At 35.8% G+C, this 14,254-nt stretch overlaps 1 protein-coding gene across 1 annotated transcript in view; it reads left to right on the top strand.

Moving 5' to 3' along the window:
• Positions 1–14,254, top strand: part of RIC1 (RAB6A GEF complex partner 1) — a 50,948-nt gene that overhangs the window by 20,591 nt on the left and 16,103 nt on the right. Inside the window, exons 4-12 of the mRNA XM_009333548.1 lie at positions 6,785–6,892; positions 8,033–8,175; positions 8,414–8,550; positions 9,539–9,630; positions 10,725–10,813; positions 11,844–11,988; positions 12,496–12,544; positions 13,655–13,807; positions 14,153–14,254. The exon at positions 14,153–14,254 is cut by the window's right edge and continues 93 nt beyond it. Coding sequence (XP_009331823.1) covers positions 6,785–6,892; positions 8,033–8,175; positions 8,414–8,550; positions 9,539–9,630; positions 10,725–10,813; positions 11,844–11,988; positions 12,496–12,544; positions 13,655–13,807; positions 14,153–14,254 — 1,018 coding nt within the window. The remainder of the gene's footprint in view (positions 1–6,784; positions 6,893–8,032; positions 8,176–8,413; positions 8,551–9,538; positions 9,631–10,724; positions 10,814–11,843; positions 11,989–12,495; positions 12,545–13,654; positions 13,808–14,152) is intronic.

Here is a 14,254-nt window from a genome sequence, read left to right as displayed (position 1 = left end):
CCAGGGCAGTGGTTGAGTCACCATCCCTGGAGGTATTTAAAAGACGTGTAGATGCGGCACTTAGGGACATGGTTTAGTGGGCATGGTGGTGTTGGGTCGATGGTTGGACTCGATGATCTTGGAGGTCTTTTCCAACCTTAATGATTCTATGATTCTATGATTCTAGTATCCTTTCTTTTAATAATAATGTCCAGTTCTGACAGAAACATAAAATTTCAATGTAGTGACTACAAAAATATAGGAAAATTCTCTTAATACAGCTTCAGCTTAACAGAATTCTTAGGCAGTGCAGGTCAACAGAATGAGGTGGTCGTGCACTGGGAGTACACACCAGTAACATCCTCAGCTGTGCCAAAATCCTGGTGCACGATTTTCTAGTTTAGTCAGTATCCTGAAGTTGAACTTGCAGCTAGGTTTGATCCCATACAAGTGAAAACATTGAGAAAGGTTGTGTTTAAATTCTCCTGTCAGCTTAGCTCTTATTTAAATGAAATGTGTATATCTTACTGTAAGTAAAAAAAGAACATCAGAAAAGCAGGTGACAAGGTATATGATAGACAGTCACTTTCTTGACTTTAGTTATTTTTGCAGTCTTCCAGATTGGGACACTGGTAGCCGCAGTAAAGTTGCAGCTTTATGTAGTATTGATATTTTTTAAACGACTGCTTTAAAATCTGCTTGATAATGGTTTAGCCTTGATTTGAAGAAAAGGACCAAAAAAAGTTGCTGAAAATAAAAATACCTCCTTATTTGTCCATATGGGAGAGGGATGTTTGTGGAGAAAAAGTACAGTCCTTCCAGTTTATAGCTGTTTATTACACAGAGTGGTTACTATATATGCCTGTTGAGCAAGATGATCCAGAAGAGCTTGCCTGTATTTGATCTGTTAACAGAACTATTCTAGCATACAGTTATTGAGTAAACTAGCTACACTTGCAAAAGTTTTTTGCGGGTACAGCTTGAACAAAATGCTTCAAGATTAAAAAACAAACAAACAAACAAAAAAAAAACCCCACAAAACTGCATGGGAAGTGACAGAAACACTTTTGCTGTTTATAACTCACTACGCATTGCAGTATATCTAATCACAGTATAATTTGCTTTTTTTTAGGGCCAAGTCTCTCTTCTCTCCCAATCTAATCAACACAGATTTAGTAGAAGAGCTAAGGTGTGAGTTGAGGCTAAGCTCTCATCGTGTTTGAATGCAAGAGTCTCTGTTTCCCCTTATGTTTTAGTAGTGTGAAATAACCAGATTTTTAAAAACAGACAGAATCAGAGTCTAGGAAAATCGATTTCCTGTTTAAAAACGACCATTTGGCATGACTTCCTCCTTTTCATATTAACCTATTGCAATGGTCTTTATATTCTGAAATTCAGTGTTTTAATGGAAATGCTGGAATTCAAGATTATCAACGTTTGTGGCTGCAGCCCACAAAACCTTTTAAGTTTGTTCTATCAACATCTATCAGTATCTGAGGGCATAGGTCTTATAAAATCGAGAATATATGAAATACTTCAAGATGGTTGAGTGGGAAATTCTTTTTAAATGCTAGCTATTTTATACCTTTAGAGGTTTAATCAATTTAAAATATACTTAAGTAGGTATTGCAAGGGTTACGGAACTGACCTCTTCAGCATTATGCACATTTTATGTAAAATCTATTATTAGATTCATGTGATAAAACAAGTGCTCATATCATAAGCACAGCATTCTGTCATGACTTCTGAATGTTTATATTTATGTATAAAGAAAGGAAGCTTTTTAAATTTTTGCTGGAGTCGATTGATAGTTTTTTGTCAAATTGTAATATTTTAGGGGTGTTATGAATTGTAGTTGTTCTGTTGAAGAAAATACTTCTGGTTCTGTTGATATGTGGCCAGGAATTGCTAGTCTGTTCTTGGAGTGAACAGACATTCATGCTCAATGAAAACCTAAAGTATACTGCTTAATTTGTTAGACTAAAAACAGGAAAAAAAGCAGTAATTGTGTGGGGTTTTGGGGTCGTCTTGTTTTTTAAATTGAGCCAGAATAGTCTGCAGGTTCATTCCAGCTCTTAGAGACTTTGCTCCAGTTCAGAGCAGACTTGGAAGAGAATCAGTATTGGCCAGTAGCCCACATTCTGGGATACTTTTCCTGCAGTGAGCACAAGTACGAAGTCCTGCTTCAATTAGTTCAGTCTAATTTTACCATCATATTACTAAAGTCATTACAAGATAAAACAGGAAGAAAATGTATGTATGGTAAGATAATAGAATGGTAAAATAAAATTAATCTCCACCTGTGATACGCTTAAGAAAAGTGGCAATGCATACAAACAAACTTGTAGCTTTGTAAGCTGTGGCAAGGTACGGTAATATTTTTTGAAGGAGTTTCCAAAGGAATGTGTGCAGATACTCCTTTGTTTCACGGTGAAGAGATCTGTAACACCATCACAGTAGAGGCTTCCCTGTACTGAACTGATAGTTATTTATGTTTAGAGTTTGGCAAGGAGAGTGACTTAAGATTTGTCACTTGAAGAGACAGCATGCGGTGACTTAATGCTGAGGATATTTTTGCCTTTAAAAAAGACAAAACCTAAAAAAACTTTACATGGCTAATAAACTGAATGTGGTAATTGGAGATTCTTTTGCCTCAGATTTCTTCATATCCTCAAGGGGAGCCTGCATTTGGGGGGTGGGGTGGGGGGAAGTGATATGAATGTTGTGTAAATTTAGAACAAGACCTCAACGCTGCAGACTTTTAAGTACCTGAAAATGCTTTAAAAATTGAAGTCATTTTCTAACCGGTATGGGCACGTGAACAAACTAGTGTTTGTATCCTGGTTTGCAATGCTGTGTTGTTGCTTTGCTTATACGTCTGGTTACTGTCTTCATGTCCTACTCTTTCTGGCACTTTTCAAAGCTTTTTCCTTTTCTACAGCAAGGTTGTTTATAGGTGCCATAAATTACCTCACCAGTGGGAATTTTTTTCCTGATTCAGCGGACTTAAGATTAGTGTGTACAAAGGTTTTGAACTTTAAACTCTGCAAGGGTAACTGATGAGGTGTACAGTTAATTAACTTATTAAATAATTTTTGTTTGGAATTAAGCTTGTACTAAACTTTAACAATGTGGTTTTCCCTGTAAGTTGTTTTTGGCATTGGTTGGAAAAAGTATTTTTAAAACTAGATTAGTTGGAGAATTTTTATTAACCATTATGGCACTTGCTAGCCCTTGATGTGGTTCAGGAGTTTTAACATGTCATCAAGAAATCTTTGCAACTGGAATAATAATTTGGTAAACCATTTAGCTTTTTTACATGAATAGTGGATTAATATGCTAGCTCGTTATTTCTCTTCTCAGACCACAGAAACCTGTTATTACTCAATTGGGTAGAAAAGGCTGTACTAACAATTACTTTTCTAAACCCTTATTCATTCGTTATAGTTGTTTCTTTTTAAACTTTTGTTTGTCCAGCTCTTGCCAATCTGTGTGCGTGCAGCTCTGAACCCAGCCAGACATACTTCATCTTCAGCTGGTGGCTGCCTGCAGTGTATGGAGGAGAGATGCAGGTTTAGGGCTATCAAAGCTCATAGTGTAACTTGTTTTACTTGTTTGAGAAGCATTCCTAAAAAGCACAGTGGGCAATGAATTGTTAGTGAAGAATCACACGTTTAGAGGTGATAAGGCAGGCTTTTTGAATCAGGTATAAAAGAAATTAAGTCCTCAGCTGTACAGAGAATTCACTAACTGAAGTCTTCACATGAACCATTTAAAAACAGTTAATAAACGTTGTGTAATTGTGCTAGTGCAATAATAATAACTGTTGTCAGTTTTTTGCTTTTGTGCCTTCAAGGAGAGCAACTCAGAATTCTTGGTAGTGTAAATTCATTTAGAAACATTGTTTGCCCTGTTTTTCCTCACATGTATAATGCTCTTAGTAGTTGAAACATCAAGGTGTTGGGATTTTTTTTGTTTGTTTGGATTTTTTTTCCCCAAAAAGGTACTACTGAAGAAACCATTTTAGCAGCAACAATTAAGAATATCATAGCCCCAAAGCAGTATAAAAATATTTTACCTTGTTTGTATCAATTATTTGTTCTAAAGATATTTACTGATGAACAAGTTTGGAGTCTTTAATATTTTTTTTCAGTAAAATGTCTCCATTACTTCCCAAGCAGCTGTGATTTGACTAGTGGGAATGGATGCTACTGACTTGTTTGTTGTTTGTCTATTTGGTTTTTAAATTAATGCGATATCTGCCATTAGCCACACTAATTTTTTTTTGAAGCATAATACTTGTTGACTGAGAGCATCTCTGAACTTTTCTAAACTGTTATCCAGCCATAACAGCTACCTATATAACTGTGATTACCCCAGATAGTAAGGTGGAAACTTAAATCCTAATCTAATGCTATTTCTACCTCTGGACTAGAATTCTTCAGTAATAAGCAGAAAACAGTGAACATTATTTTGAAAAACTGAGCATTATTTTGAAATACTTAGAACAGACTAAAAAAGATGATGTCTTATATACCTTAATTGCAAATTATAAAGAAGTCCTTAAGTACATCCTTTCAGATTCTGCTGTAATTAACTTCCTAAGTATTTCTTAGTTGCTTCTGCTAGCAGTGACTAAGTCTGATAGTGATATTTCTGAGTGAGTTTTGTCCGTGGATCATGCTGTATCACTTAACCGCTGTGCATGTAGTGGAGGACGTAAGTGCAGTACTGCTGCTAGAAAAATTAGCTGGCTGTTGTTCTGTTTCCTCCCTGAATCTCCCCCCGCCCCCCCCCAATAAACTCCAAGGAAATTCTTCCTCTGAGTTCAGGGGAGGCTAGCTGACTGTGCTTTTGCATGGTACTGCTTCTTTCTTGAATTTAGGTTTGTTGGTTTTGGGGTTTTTTTGGGGGGCTGGGTTAAATACACTTCTCCATTTTCTCATTGTTGCATCTTGCATCATAGTTTGAGCTTACGGTTTTTCTTCTAACAGAATCAAAGTGTTACTTCCAGAGCAAATAACACTTCTTCCCCTGCAAGAAGATAAAATGAATACAAAAAAATTATGACTTCATGCTAAGAATTTTAGCAATTCACTTTTTAATAGGCTCCTCTTTCATTTTGGGGAAGTCGGGTTAGAACTGAACAGCAGGAGGAGGTTAACGTGGGGAAAGCTGAGAGAATTGGAGTTTGGAGAAAGAGGGCAAGGCCTTAAGGTAGACTTATATTTACCATTCCTCTTTACCCTTATTTAAAGGTGATTCATGAGATACAGTTACATGCTTTCAACATCTGAAAGACATTTTGTTACACCATAGAGTGCTCTGTTTTCTGTGAACAAGCATGTCACTGATGACATGCTAAGTAGGAAACAGAGAATGAACCCGGTGGTTTAAAAAGTGCACCCTGAACTTCAATTCAAGACCTGAAACTTCCCTATAAATCTTGTATTCTACCTTTGAAAAAACAGGCTGGCATTCCTAATCTTTCCATGTTTGGGGTTTTCTTGGATTGCAGATGTAGTGGGAAATTTTTCTCAGTTCTGAGTGTTAAGAGATTTTATTCACAGGTTTAGAGAATAGAAGTGAAGTAATTATATTTGTTTCAACATGCAGCTGATTGGTCACTGGAACGTGTCCCTTCCTCTCAATTCTTGTGCAAAAGTGAGTTACTTAAAGTTCAGCTACAACGGTAGCAGATGCTGATGTGGCAACCCAGAGCACACATTCTTTCCTGCTTCCGTCAGCAGTGCACATTCTTTGTTTAAAGGTCAAAGTAACTTAACGAGTAAGGCTGACGCATGCAGATGTGGACTATATGAACGCAGTACACTTTTGATTGTGCCCCCTTTGAACCCATAGTAAGGGTTTCTTTTTGAATCTATGAATTTGACATAATCGTGGGCAATGAATTAAAATACTGGCATTTTGGAGTTTCAGTCATGATGATAGTGCCTCAATGGGAAAAGATATACTCCGCAGATGGTAACAAATTTGCTGAAACTAGCTCATGAAACTGAAAATACTGAAATATTCTTGCAAACTATTTTTGTCAAAGTTGTTTAAAGACAAAGAAGCCTGCCCACATGGAGACTTAAAATTTCTCTTCCAGCAAAAGATGCCTTTTAAACTATTCTGGCTTTATAGTTTGGGCTGTGCAGAAACCTGTGTTTATACTTCGTTATGTAGCTCAGTCAGTTACAACAGTCAATGTTTTATGGTGTGTTATACATACATAACAGTAACGTTTATGCATTACACAATCCTTTTCTCTCCATTTTAGTCATTTGCTTACAAGATTCAGTTGTACCGCTGATTCTTGATAACCCAGACTCATTTCATCTTGCTTGGGAGTATACTATCTGGACCTGTATGTCCACATGGGTTGAAAGGCATGTCTCCAAACACCTGGGTTTTTGTAAGTGTTTCTCCAGCCCCCAGGATGCTGCATCGCAGATAGTGACATAGAGATTTGAAGGAATTAATCCTGTATAATGTATTTTTTTAATCTGTGAAATCCCAGACTCTAAAAGATACCAGGCCATATCAGGTGGATTTGGCTTCATGAACTTCAAGAAATGCAGTCTCATTTACTCTTAAAAAACAAAACAAAAACAACACAACAACAACCCCACAATGCTAGTATTATGTCCTAGATATTAAGTGCTGCTTGTGGCGGGTTGCACATGAGTGTCTGGTGTATATATATATAGGGGGGAAAAAACCCACAGGAATGTAAGTTAGTAACTCTTATCTCTTTTGAGTGACATGTTGTTTCAATTGCAGTATTTCTCTTTTATTTTAGAGGAAGCCCACATCTGAAGGGAACCCCACATTATAAGGAAGAACAGTGTGCTCCTTCATTAAATCTAGAAATGAAGAAAGTGCTGGACTTGCAAGCCTCTATCACAAGGTATGCTCACTAATCATGTCTTAAGAATTTTTCTGCATATAGCAGGTACTTGTTAAAAAGTGAAGGGGAAACTGGATGGAAAAAACTTCTAGTAAGTTTTTAGACTTATTAATAGTAAGGACTAATAGTTACTAATAGTAAGTTACTAGTAGTAAGTCTAAGGAGGTGAAAAAGTAAATTGCTGTTTAAGAATTCTTTCTTTCTGTGCTTGGCTATAGTGATATTTTTGACATATAGAAGTATATAACACATATATGTTCAGTATTACATTATGTTACTATAAATGTGTTTGTCCTTGGGCTCAAAGTATGGATTAGAGATTTCATGGTGACATAGGTACATAAGAGCAAAACTGTACGTAGCATTTCAATGTTACTCCAGCTGCCCACAGAGGGTCCCTATTTGTCCTGGAAAAACTTTTTGTTTACCTCTTCCTTTTTTTGTGGTGAGTGCCTTCCCTATAAATAAGCGGTGAACATGCTAAATAAGTGTGTGTGAAAAGTTGGTGAAACTGTATAGCATTGGGGTGGGGTGGAAAAGTAACAAAATGCAATTTGGGAAGAGGCTGCATAGGAGAAAATGGAAGAAATGCAGTATATACTGGAAAAAGCTTTCCTGGGAAGCTGCAAGTTTTTATCTGCATGCAAACAGATTAACAATAGTTTTCAGAATTTTTGAGATGTTTGGGGAAGGATTTAGAAGTCTAATTTCTGCTTCATCAATGATCTTAGAAAATTAGAGTTAGAAAGTGTTGTGGATTATTTACAGCCTAGGCAATATTGGTAATTTGCTAGGATAGATGAATAATTGATTGTGGGCAGCAATGTCTTATGTTTAGTCAAAAGTATTAAAATTATCTTCAGCAGGTCATATACCAGTTAAACAAATACTCTAACAATACAGACCTGTTAATGAACTCTGATTCCGGGAGAAAAAGAGAGACATAGACAGTATTTTGTCAGCTTGGTACCTTTACTGCCTAGAGGAGTTAGGCACTTAGTTTGTAACTTATTTGATGTAACTTCTCAACGTAGTTACTGATACAAGAGGCAGTAATGTGGTGTTTGTTACATTAATTGATTTTTCTGTGACATTGATTTGAGATGCAGTTTTTTAGAGAATGACAAATAAATTTGTTAGTTTGCAGTCAATGTTAGAAGATCTACTTGTTGCTACTGCTGATGGATTTCTCCATCTCGTTCACTGGGATGGTATGACCAATGGAAGGAGGGCCATCAACCTATGTACAGTTCCATTTTCTGTGGACCTGCAGTCTTCTCGAGGTAGGTTTTGGGGTTTTTTATTGCTTATGATAGTTAACTATTGGCGAAATACCGTCTAATATAAAATATTATCTCTGTTCTCAAGCAGACATGAGAAAAATGTGCCTTCTGTAAATATGAACAAAATAGCCTGTTTAAATTAGTTTTTTCTGTGAAGTAATAAGTAAACAACTGAAAAATCTGTTGGCTTGCAATATCACTGTGTTCACATATTTTTAAATTCCTGATATTTTCTCAGCAGGTTCATTTTTGGGCTTTGAAGATGTTTACATCAGAGATATGGAATACTGTGCCACACTTGATGGTTTTGCTGTTGTTTTTAATGATGGCAGAGTCGGTTTCATTGCACCAATGTCAAGTAGATTCACTGCTGAGGTATATTTCCTTTAGTATTTATAGCATGCACTCTACAATAAATGTGTTTTCTTTGGTCTCTGCATTTCAGTTAGCTTTCTACTTTAAATTCTGTTCAGCTGCAGAGAAATTAAAATATAGCAACTGCTTAAGAGATAGCATAAGAACAAGACTATATTTCATACCATAATTTGAACTAGGTTGTTCTAGGGTTAGTACCTGTCTATGGGAGAGCATAATTGATAGTAGATTTAATTTTTGTTTATTGCTTCAAAATGCCATTATAGTTCTGAGGTCTTCTTACTGTCTCTGCAACAGACTTCCTGTTGCTAGTTATAAGTGGAGTGATAAGAAGTGGTTTCTCCTATGATGAAGTATCATAGGTGCTATTTATACCTTTTAGCTGTAATCAAGTCTAACTCTTCTCATAGTGACAAGCATACTCCAGAATTTGTTTTAAAAGAATCTTTTCCAAGTTATGTGTTTTCTTACCTGTAATTCAGCCTACAAACTGTACTACATTTTGTCATTAGAGCTCTTTATTTTAATTACAGAAAACCCAGGAGGATTTGTGTAGTCTGTCCCAAACTCCTTCACACACTTAGAGTATCTGGGATTTCAGTTGTTGCAGATGAGAATTTATTTTCCTGTTTTGTCTTCATCCTTAGTACCATCTGCTGATTTTTTAAAGCAGTTTCAGCGATATTCTTGCCTTATAGTTATTGACATGCTTTGGTTATTCAGAGCTCTGATAAACAATTGCCTTACATACTGGCATCTTTCTGTAATTTTTATTAAGAACAATTAAACCAGTTTTACGTATACTGGATTTTGTTTATCTGAGCCATGTCAGTTAATCTTGACATTTGCAACAGAAATTTCCTGAGGTGATGAAGGTCAACTGCCAGATCTGTAATATGGCGTACATGGGCAGCACACAGGTAGAAGCTGACTATCATGAATAAAAGCACTGTTTAACCAAAAATTCTGTGAATTCCATTCTTTACAGCAGCTCCATGGTGTTTGGGCACAAGATGTGATCGATGGAACTTGTGTGGCAGTAAATAACAAATACAGGCTAATGGCATTTGGATGTGCCAAGTAAGTTTTGTAAGGCTGGTTCAATGGGGGGGGGGGGGGCGGGGCGGAAGATTTCATGATAAACCTTAAGTACTAGTTTCTTCTTACCAAGTTATGTTTCAAGAGCTGTAAAGATGAAAACAATCAGTCTTCCTAGAGATGGTACAATCTGCTCTGTCAAGAAGGTGGGAGGGAAGAGGAAAGAAATGATTGCCTGCTTAAAGTGCAATTTAAATTAATGCTTGCTGTCCAGGTCTGGAAAAAAATAAGAAGGTGGCTGGATTGGAAAGCAAGGATTGGAAAGTGCTGCTGTCCCAGTTAATATCAAAGCAGGATTATAAAGTCAGTTTTAAGCAGTTAAGCATAATAATATTGGACAAGAATCAGCACTTTGCACCCATCTGAGAAAATTCTCTGTGAAGTGTTGACTTGGTCAGAAAAAACGTTGCCTGTTTGAGTAACTGTGAATATTTATAAATTAGATGTTGCAAAAGTGCTTTTAGTTGTGGTGTTTTGTTTACTGATCCTTCAAGACAGTTCCTTCTGTATATTACTGCTTTAGCTGGTCTAGAGTGCAGCTTTGTTGTTGTTGTTGTATTTTATTTGTATTTTAGAGCATTTCAAAAGATCTGGGTCATTTAGTATTCAACTGTCTTCTTAAAAAATAGTATTCTTGGCTGTAGTAACAATGCAGTGTGTTGGTATTTCCCTCTGAAACAGGAATAGTTACTATAATTCATTGATCTTGGTATGCATTGGAACACTCCTGATGAAACTTTAGCACTCGGTGAATACTGACTTCCCACATGGATTGTCTTGCAAGCCTTGCTTATGGAAGCCGTAAATATATGTGGATTGTGTGTCCATGTGTATTTTCAGAGAATGAAATAGTCTTAGTGAATTGGTTACTATAAGGCTGGTGTTTTGGGTCCTCCACTGCCTTCTGGAAAGTATCTTACAAATTTTTTTCATAAAGTTCTTTGAGTGTTACTTGACAATGTTTCTGTTCTAGACAAATTTGGTATTGGTGAGGAAAAAACAGCTTTTATTAACCGCTTGAAACTGATGAGAAATCCAAATGGTCTGTAGTCTAAAGCATGTGTAATCTGTTCCAGCGGCTCTGTGCAGGTTTATACGATAGATACCACCACTGGCGCCATGCAGTTTTCTCATAAATTGGAGCTGACACCAAAACAGTATCCTGGTGAGCTACGTTTGTTGCTAGAATTTTCCAGCTGTTTTTAGGGTATTAAAGAATATTTTTATCTTTGGCTAGTTAACAACTATTTGTTGTTTGCATTATCACCGATGGGATTAGTATTTACTTTTGCGTGTTTGTAGTAATTTACTCTTGTGCATTTGTTCTTTTAGCTGCTTGCTTTTAACTGACTTTTGGATGTGTTTCATATGCGAGGGCTTGGGGGTTTTTTTTGGGGGGGGGGGTTGTTTGTTTGTTTTGTTTTGCTTTTTACTAAATCTGAATCTGAGTTAACAGTTTACAGGCAGTGCTGCTTCTGGTTGTTCCTTTTTAAATGCTGGAGGTCGTAGTAGTTCCCACATGTAGTCTTGAGATTACTTTTCCATTACTCACCTGAGAAAATGAGAAATTATTGTCAAAACTGATAATGAATATAATAGAGGCGTGAATTAACTTAAAACAACTGACATGTAGGGTACAGAAAAAAATTGAGTAATCCATCATCCTGCCGGAACTGCAATGAACAAAAGCTCAGTGGAATTTTTCAAGTAGTAGTGACAAGTATTGCAGGCTTGAGAGTGAGGAACATATCAAGTGGGTAAATTGCATCCTCAACTGAAAATGTGTGTGCCTATTAAGTTTCAACAAAAAAATCAAATCTGTAAGTAACAGAGTTTTACAGTTGTGCTAAGTGCCAAAGGAAGAGGTTTCAAGGGTGAATATAAAATCTTTTGTCCTAAAAATCATTTTACCAGAATTACAGTTCTATGATTGTGTCGTAGCACAATGTATTTTTGGCCTGTTTTCATGCATTCTTAGTTTCCTATGAAACCAAACATGTACTGGAAAGAAAACATGAATTCTTCATTTGCTGTTTTTTCATTTTGAGATGGTCAGTTTGATGAATGCCTCAAAGAAGTTAATTGAAAAAGCAAATATTTATTTCCATATATTTTTGTTTCTACTCTTATGGTAGAAGCAGTTGAAGGACATTTGATGTTTTTCACATGGCATTTTATTGTCTGTTTTTAAATAGATATTTGGAATAAAACAGGACCTGTTAAACTAATCAGATGGTCACCTGATAGCTGTGTTGTGATGGTGACGTGGGATTGTGGAGGCTTGTCCTTATGGAGTGTTTTTGGTGCTCAGCTTATCTGTACTTTAGGAGGTGATTTTGCGTGAGTATCTTGAATGAAATTGTAAAATGTTTTATTAGAAACCTTTATTTTTCTAATTAAAAGCATTTAATTGGAAAGTAATTCACTTAATGCTTTTAAAAGTCATCTTCTATTATAATTCCTTAGATATTGGAATCATTGAATAATATTTAGGAGGGGATCATTTGAATATAAATTAAAATGTATTATTTTCTTTTTATAGTGGTCTTTTTGGCTATAAAAGCAAATTACCCTAAAGGCAAGCTTTAGCAGGCAAATATTAAAATTCCCTCAGTGCCTGTATATATTTGCTGAAAATGTGCTAACATCCAGAAATCACAAATCAAACGTTTATGGTAGACATCTGACAATTGCACTGCCTTTTATGCAGTGTCATGGATCAAACAGGCTTTATAGTTTGAGATGAGGTTCCACGTAGAACCATATGACAATACAAAGATAGGAAGATAATTTCTTATTTTGATGAAGTTATAGCCAAACTCAAACTTGTTCTGTTCTGTTTTTAAGGTATCAGTCTGATGGTGCCAAAAAGGACCCTCTAAAGATCAGTTCTATGGTAAATATGAATGTAGAAATAATGTAAGAGGATGGCTGTTAATTTTTTAAATTATTCTTAGTAAAACATTTTCAGAAAATCAAACTGGCTTTCTTTAGCTTCATTACTTTTAAAGAGTAAGATGCCTTTACTACACTTCCTAACACCAATGTTGTATTGAAGGAAGATAGAAAAGGGGACAGCTGATGATTCCCCCCCCCCCCAATATATATATGCCGCGTCATGATGTGTGTATGACATGCCTTTTCTTGGCTTTGCTTTTAATATTAAGAATGAACAATTTGGTTTTCCTTAATAGCTTTTTCTTTAATCTGGTGCTGTATTTCAGAGTACAGTGAGACACAGCACAACACTAATTGTAAACTTACTTATTTGCTTAGAGTGACGAGCTTACCTTTGGCTGTTGAAGTAGCTTAACTCAGAATATGTATTCAAGAGAAACTTAACTGCTGTTGTTTTAATACAAACTAATTAACATGAAATCCTGCCAGTCTGTCAAATCAGTAGAAGTTGATAAATATCAAATGCAATCTTCAAGGCCTCTTTTACAGACCATGATGAATTTTGTACAATACTTCTAAAACATTTGATTTTATTTATAGCCTAGTTGCTATGAAGATTGACAATTTTAAACATGCATCCCAAGTGGATGTACATGTTTGCAAGGACAGTACAATGTACCTTTTAAAAAATCCCAAAGATTGAAATTCTGATACCATTGAATTTAATGAACAACAACCAATGTAATTTTGGGATCAGGATTTTTTTCATACCATTCTGTTTGTGGATTTTTTGTTAGTTGCTTTAAGCTGCAAACTAAACCGTCTTCATTACTTAGGTGGATGTCTTGCATAGTTACTTTTCATTTAATCAACCTTTTTTACATAAAAAATAATTTAAGCTAGATTCTTACTGTTCCTTGTGAATTTTACTGCTATGGGTTACTTATGATTCCTATGATGATACATTTTAGAACACCAAACTGTGTGGTTTTTTACGATACTCATGTCTATCATAAGATCAGTTACAGTAAGTTTCTGTAGTTCTTGTTTTCAGAGAATATATAGTGTTGGTTTGGGGCTTTTATTATTGTTATTCTTTTACATTCAGACCTGGGGATCAGAAGGGTATCATCTGTGGGTTATTGATGGGAATTCTTCTTCAAACATGAAGCCTGAAAGAGATGCGAATAATGAAGCTCGCCAATTTGGTATTCTGCAGTTTCATTTCATCAAGAGTGCACTCACTGTTAATCCTTGTATGGTAAGATTTTGTTGATAAATATATCCTTATTTTAGAGCATATTTCCAGTTTTCAGGTGACCTCTGAGTTATTCCCTTACCAGATTTTAAGTCTGTTTTGCAGCCATTAGACTGGTCTTCCTTTTTTGTCATAGAGCCTTTAAAATGGTACTTTGAAAATATTGCTGTGCAATATTGTAACATAAAACCTGCTAGTACACAGTGATACAAAAACTGCCTTAATGCTTATTTTTCATATTGTTTACGTAGAATCTGTTAATACCTTGATGACATGTTTTCCTTTGTTTTCTGTACATGGAGTTCAAGGTTGCTTTTGGTTTTTTTTGTTGTTTTATTTTTAATGTAGAGTAACCAGGAACAAGTCCTCCTACAAGGAGAAGACCGCTTGTATTTGAACTGTGGAGATGCTACACAGGCTCAGAGTCCCAGAAATACTTCAGCAAAATCT

This window comes from Pygoscelis adeliae, unplaced genomic scaffold, assembly GCF_000699105.1.
Source record: "Pygoscelis adeliae isolate BGI_AS28 unplaced genomic scaffold, ASM69910v1 Scaffold501, whole genome shotgun sequence".
NCBI lineage: Eukaryota > Metazoa > Chordata > Aves > Sphenisciformes > Spheniscidae > Pygoscelis > Pygoscelis adeliae.
The sequence above is the reverse complement of the archived record's forward strand: the minus strand, read 5'-3'. Positions and strand labels throughout refer to the sequence as shown.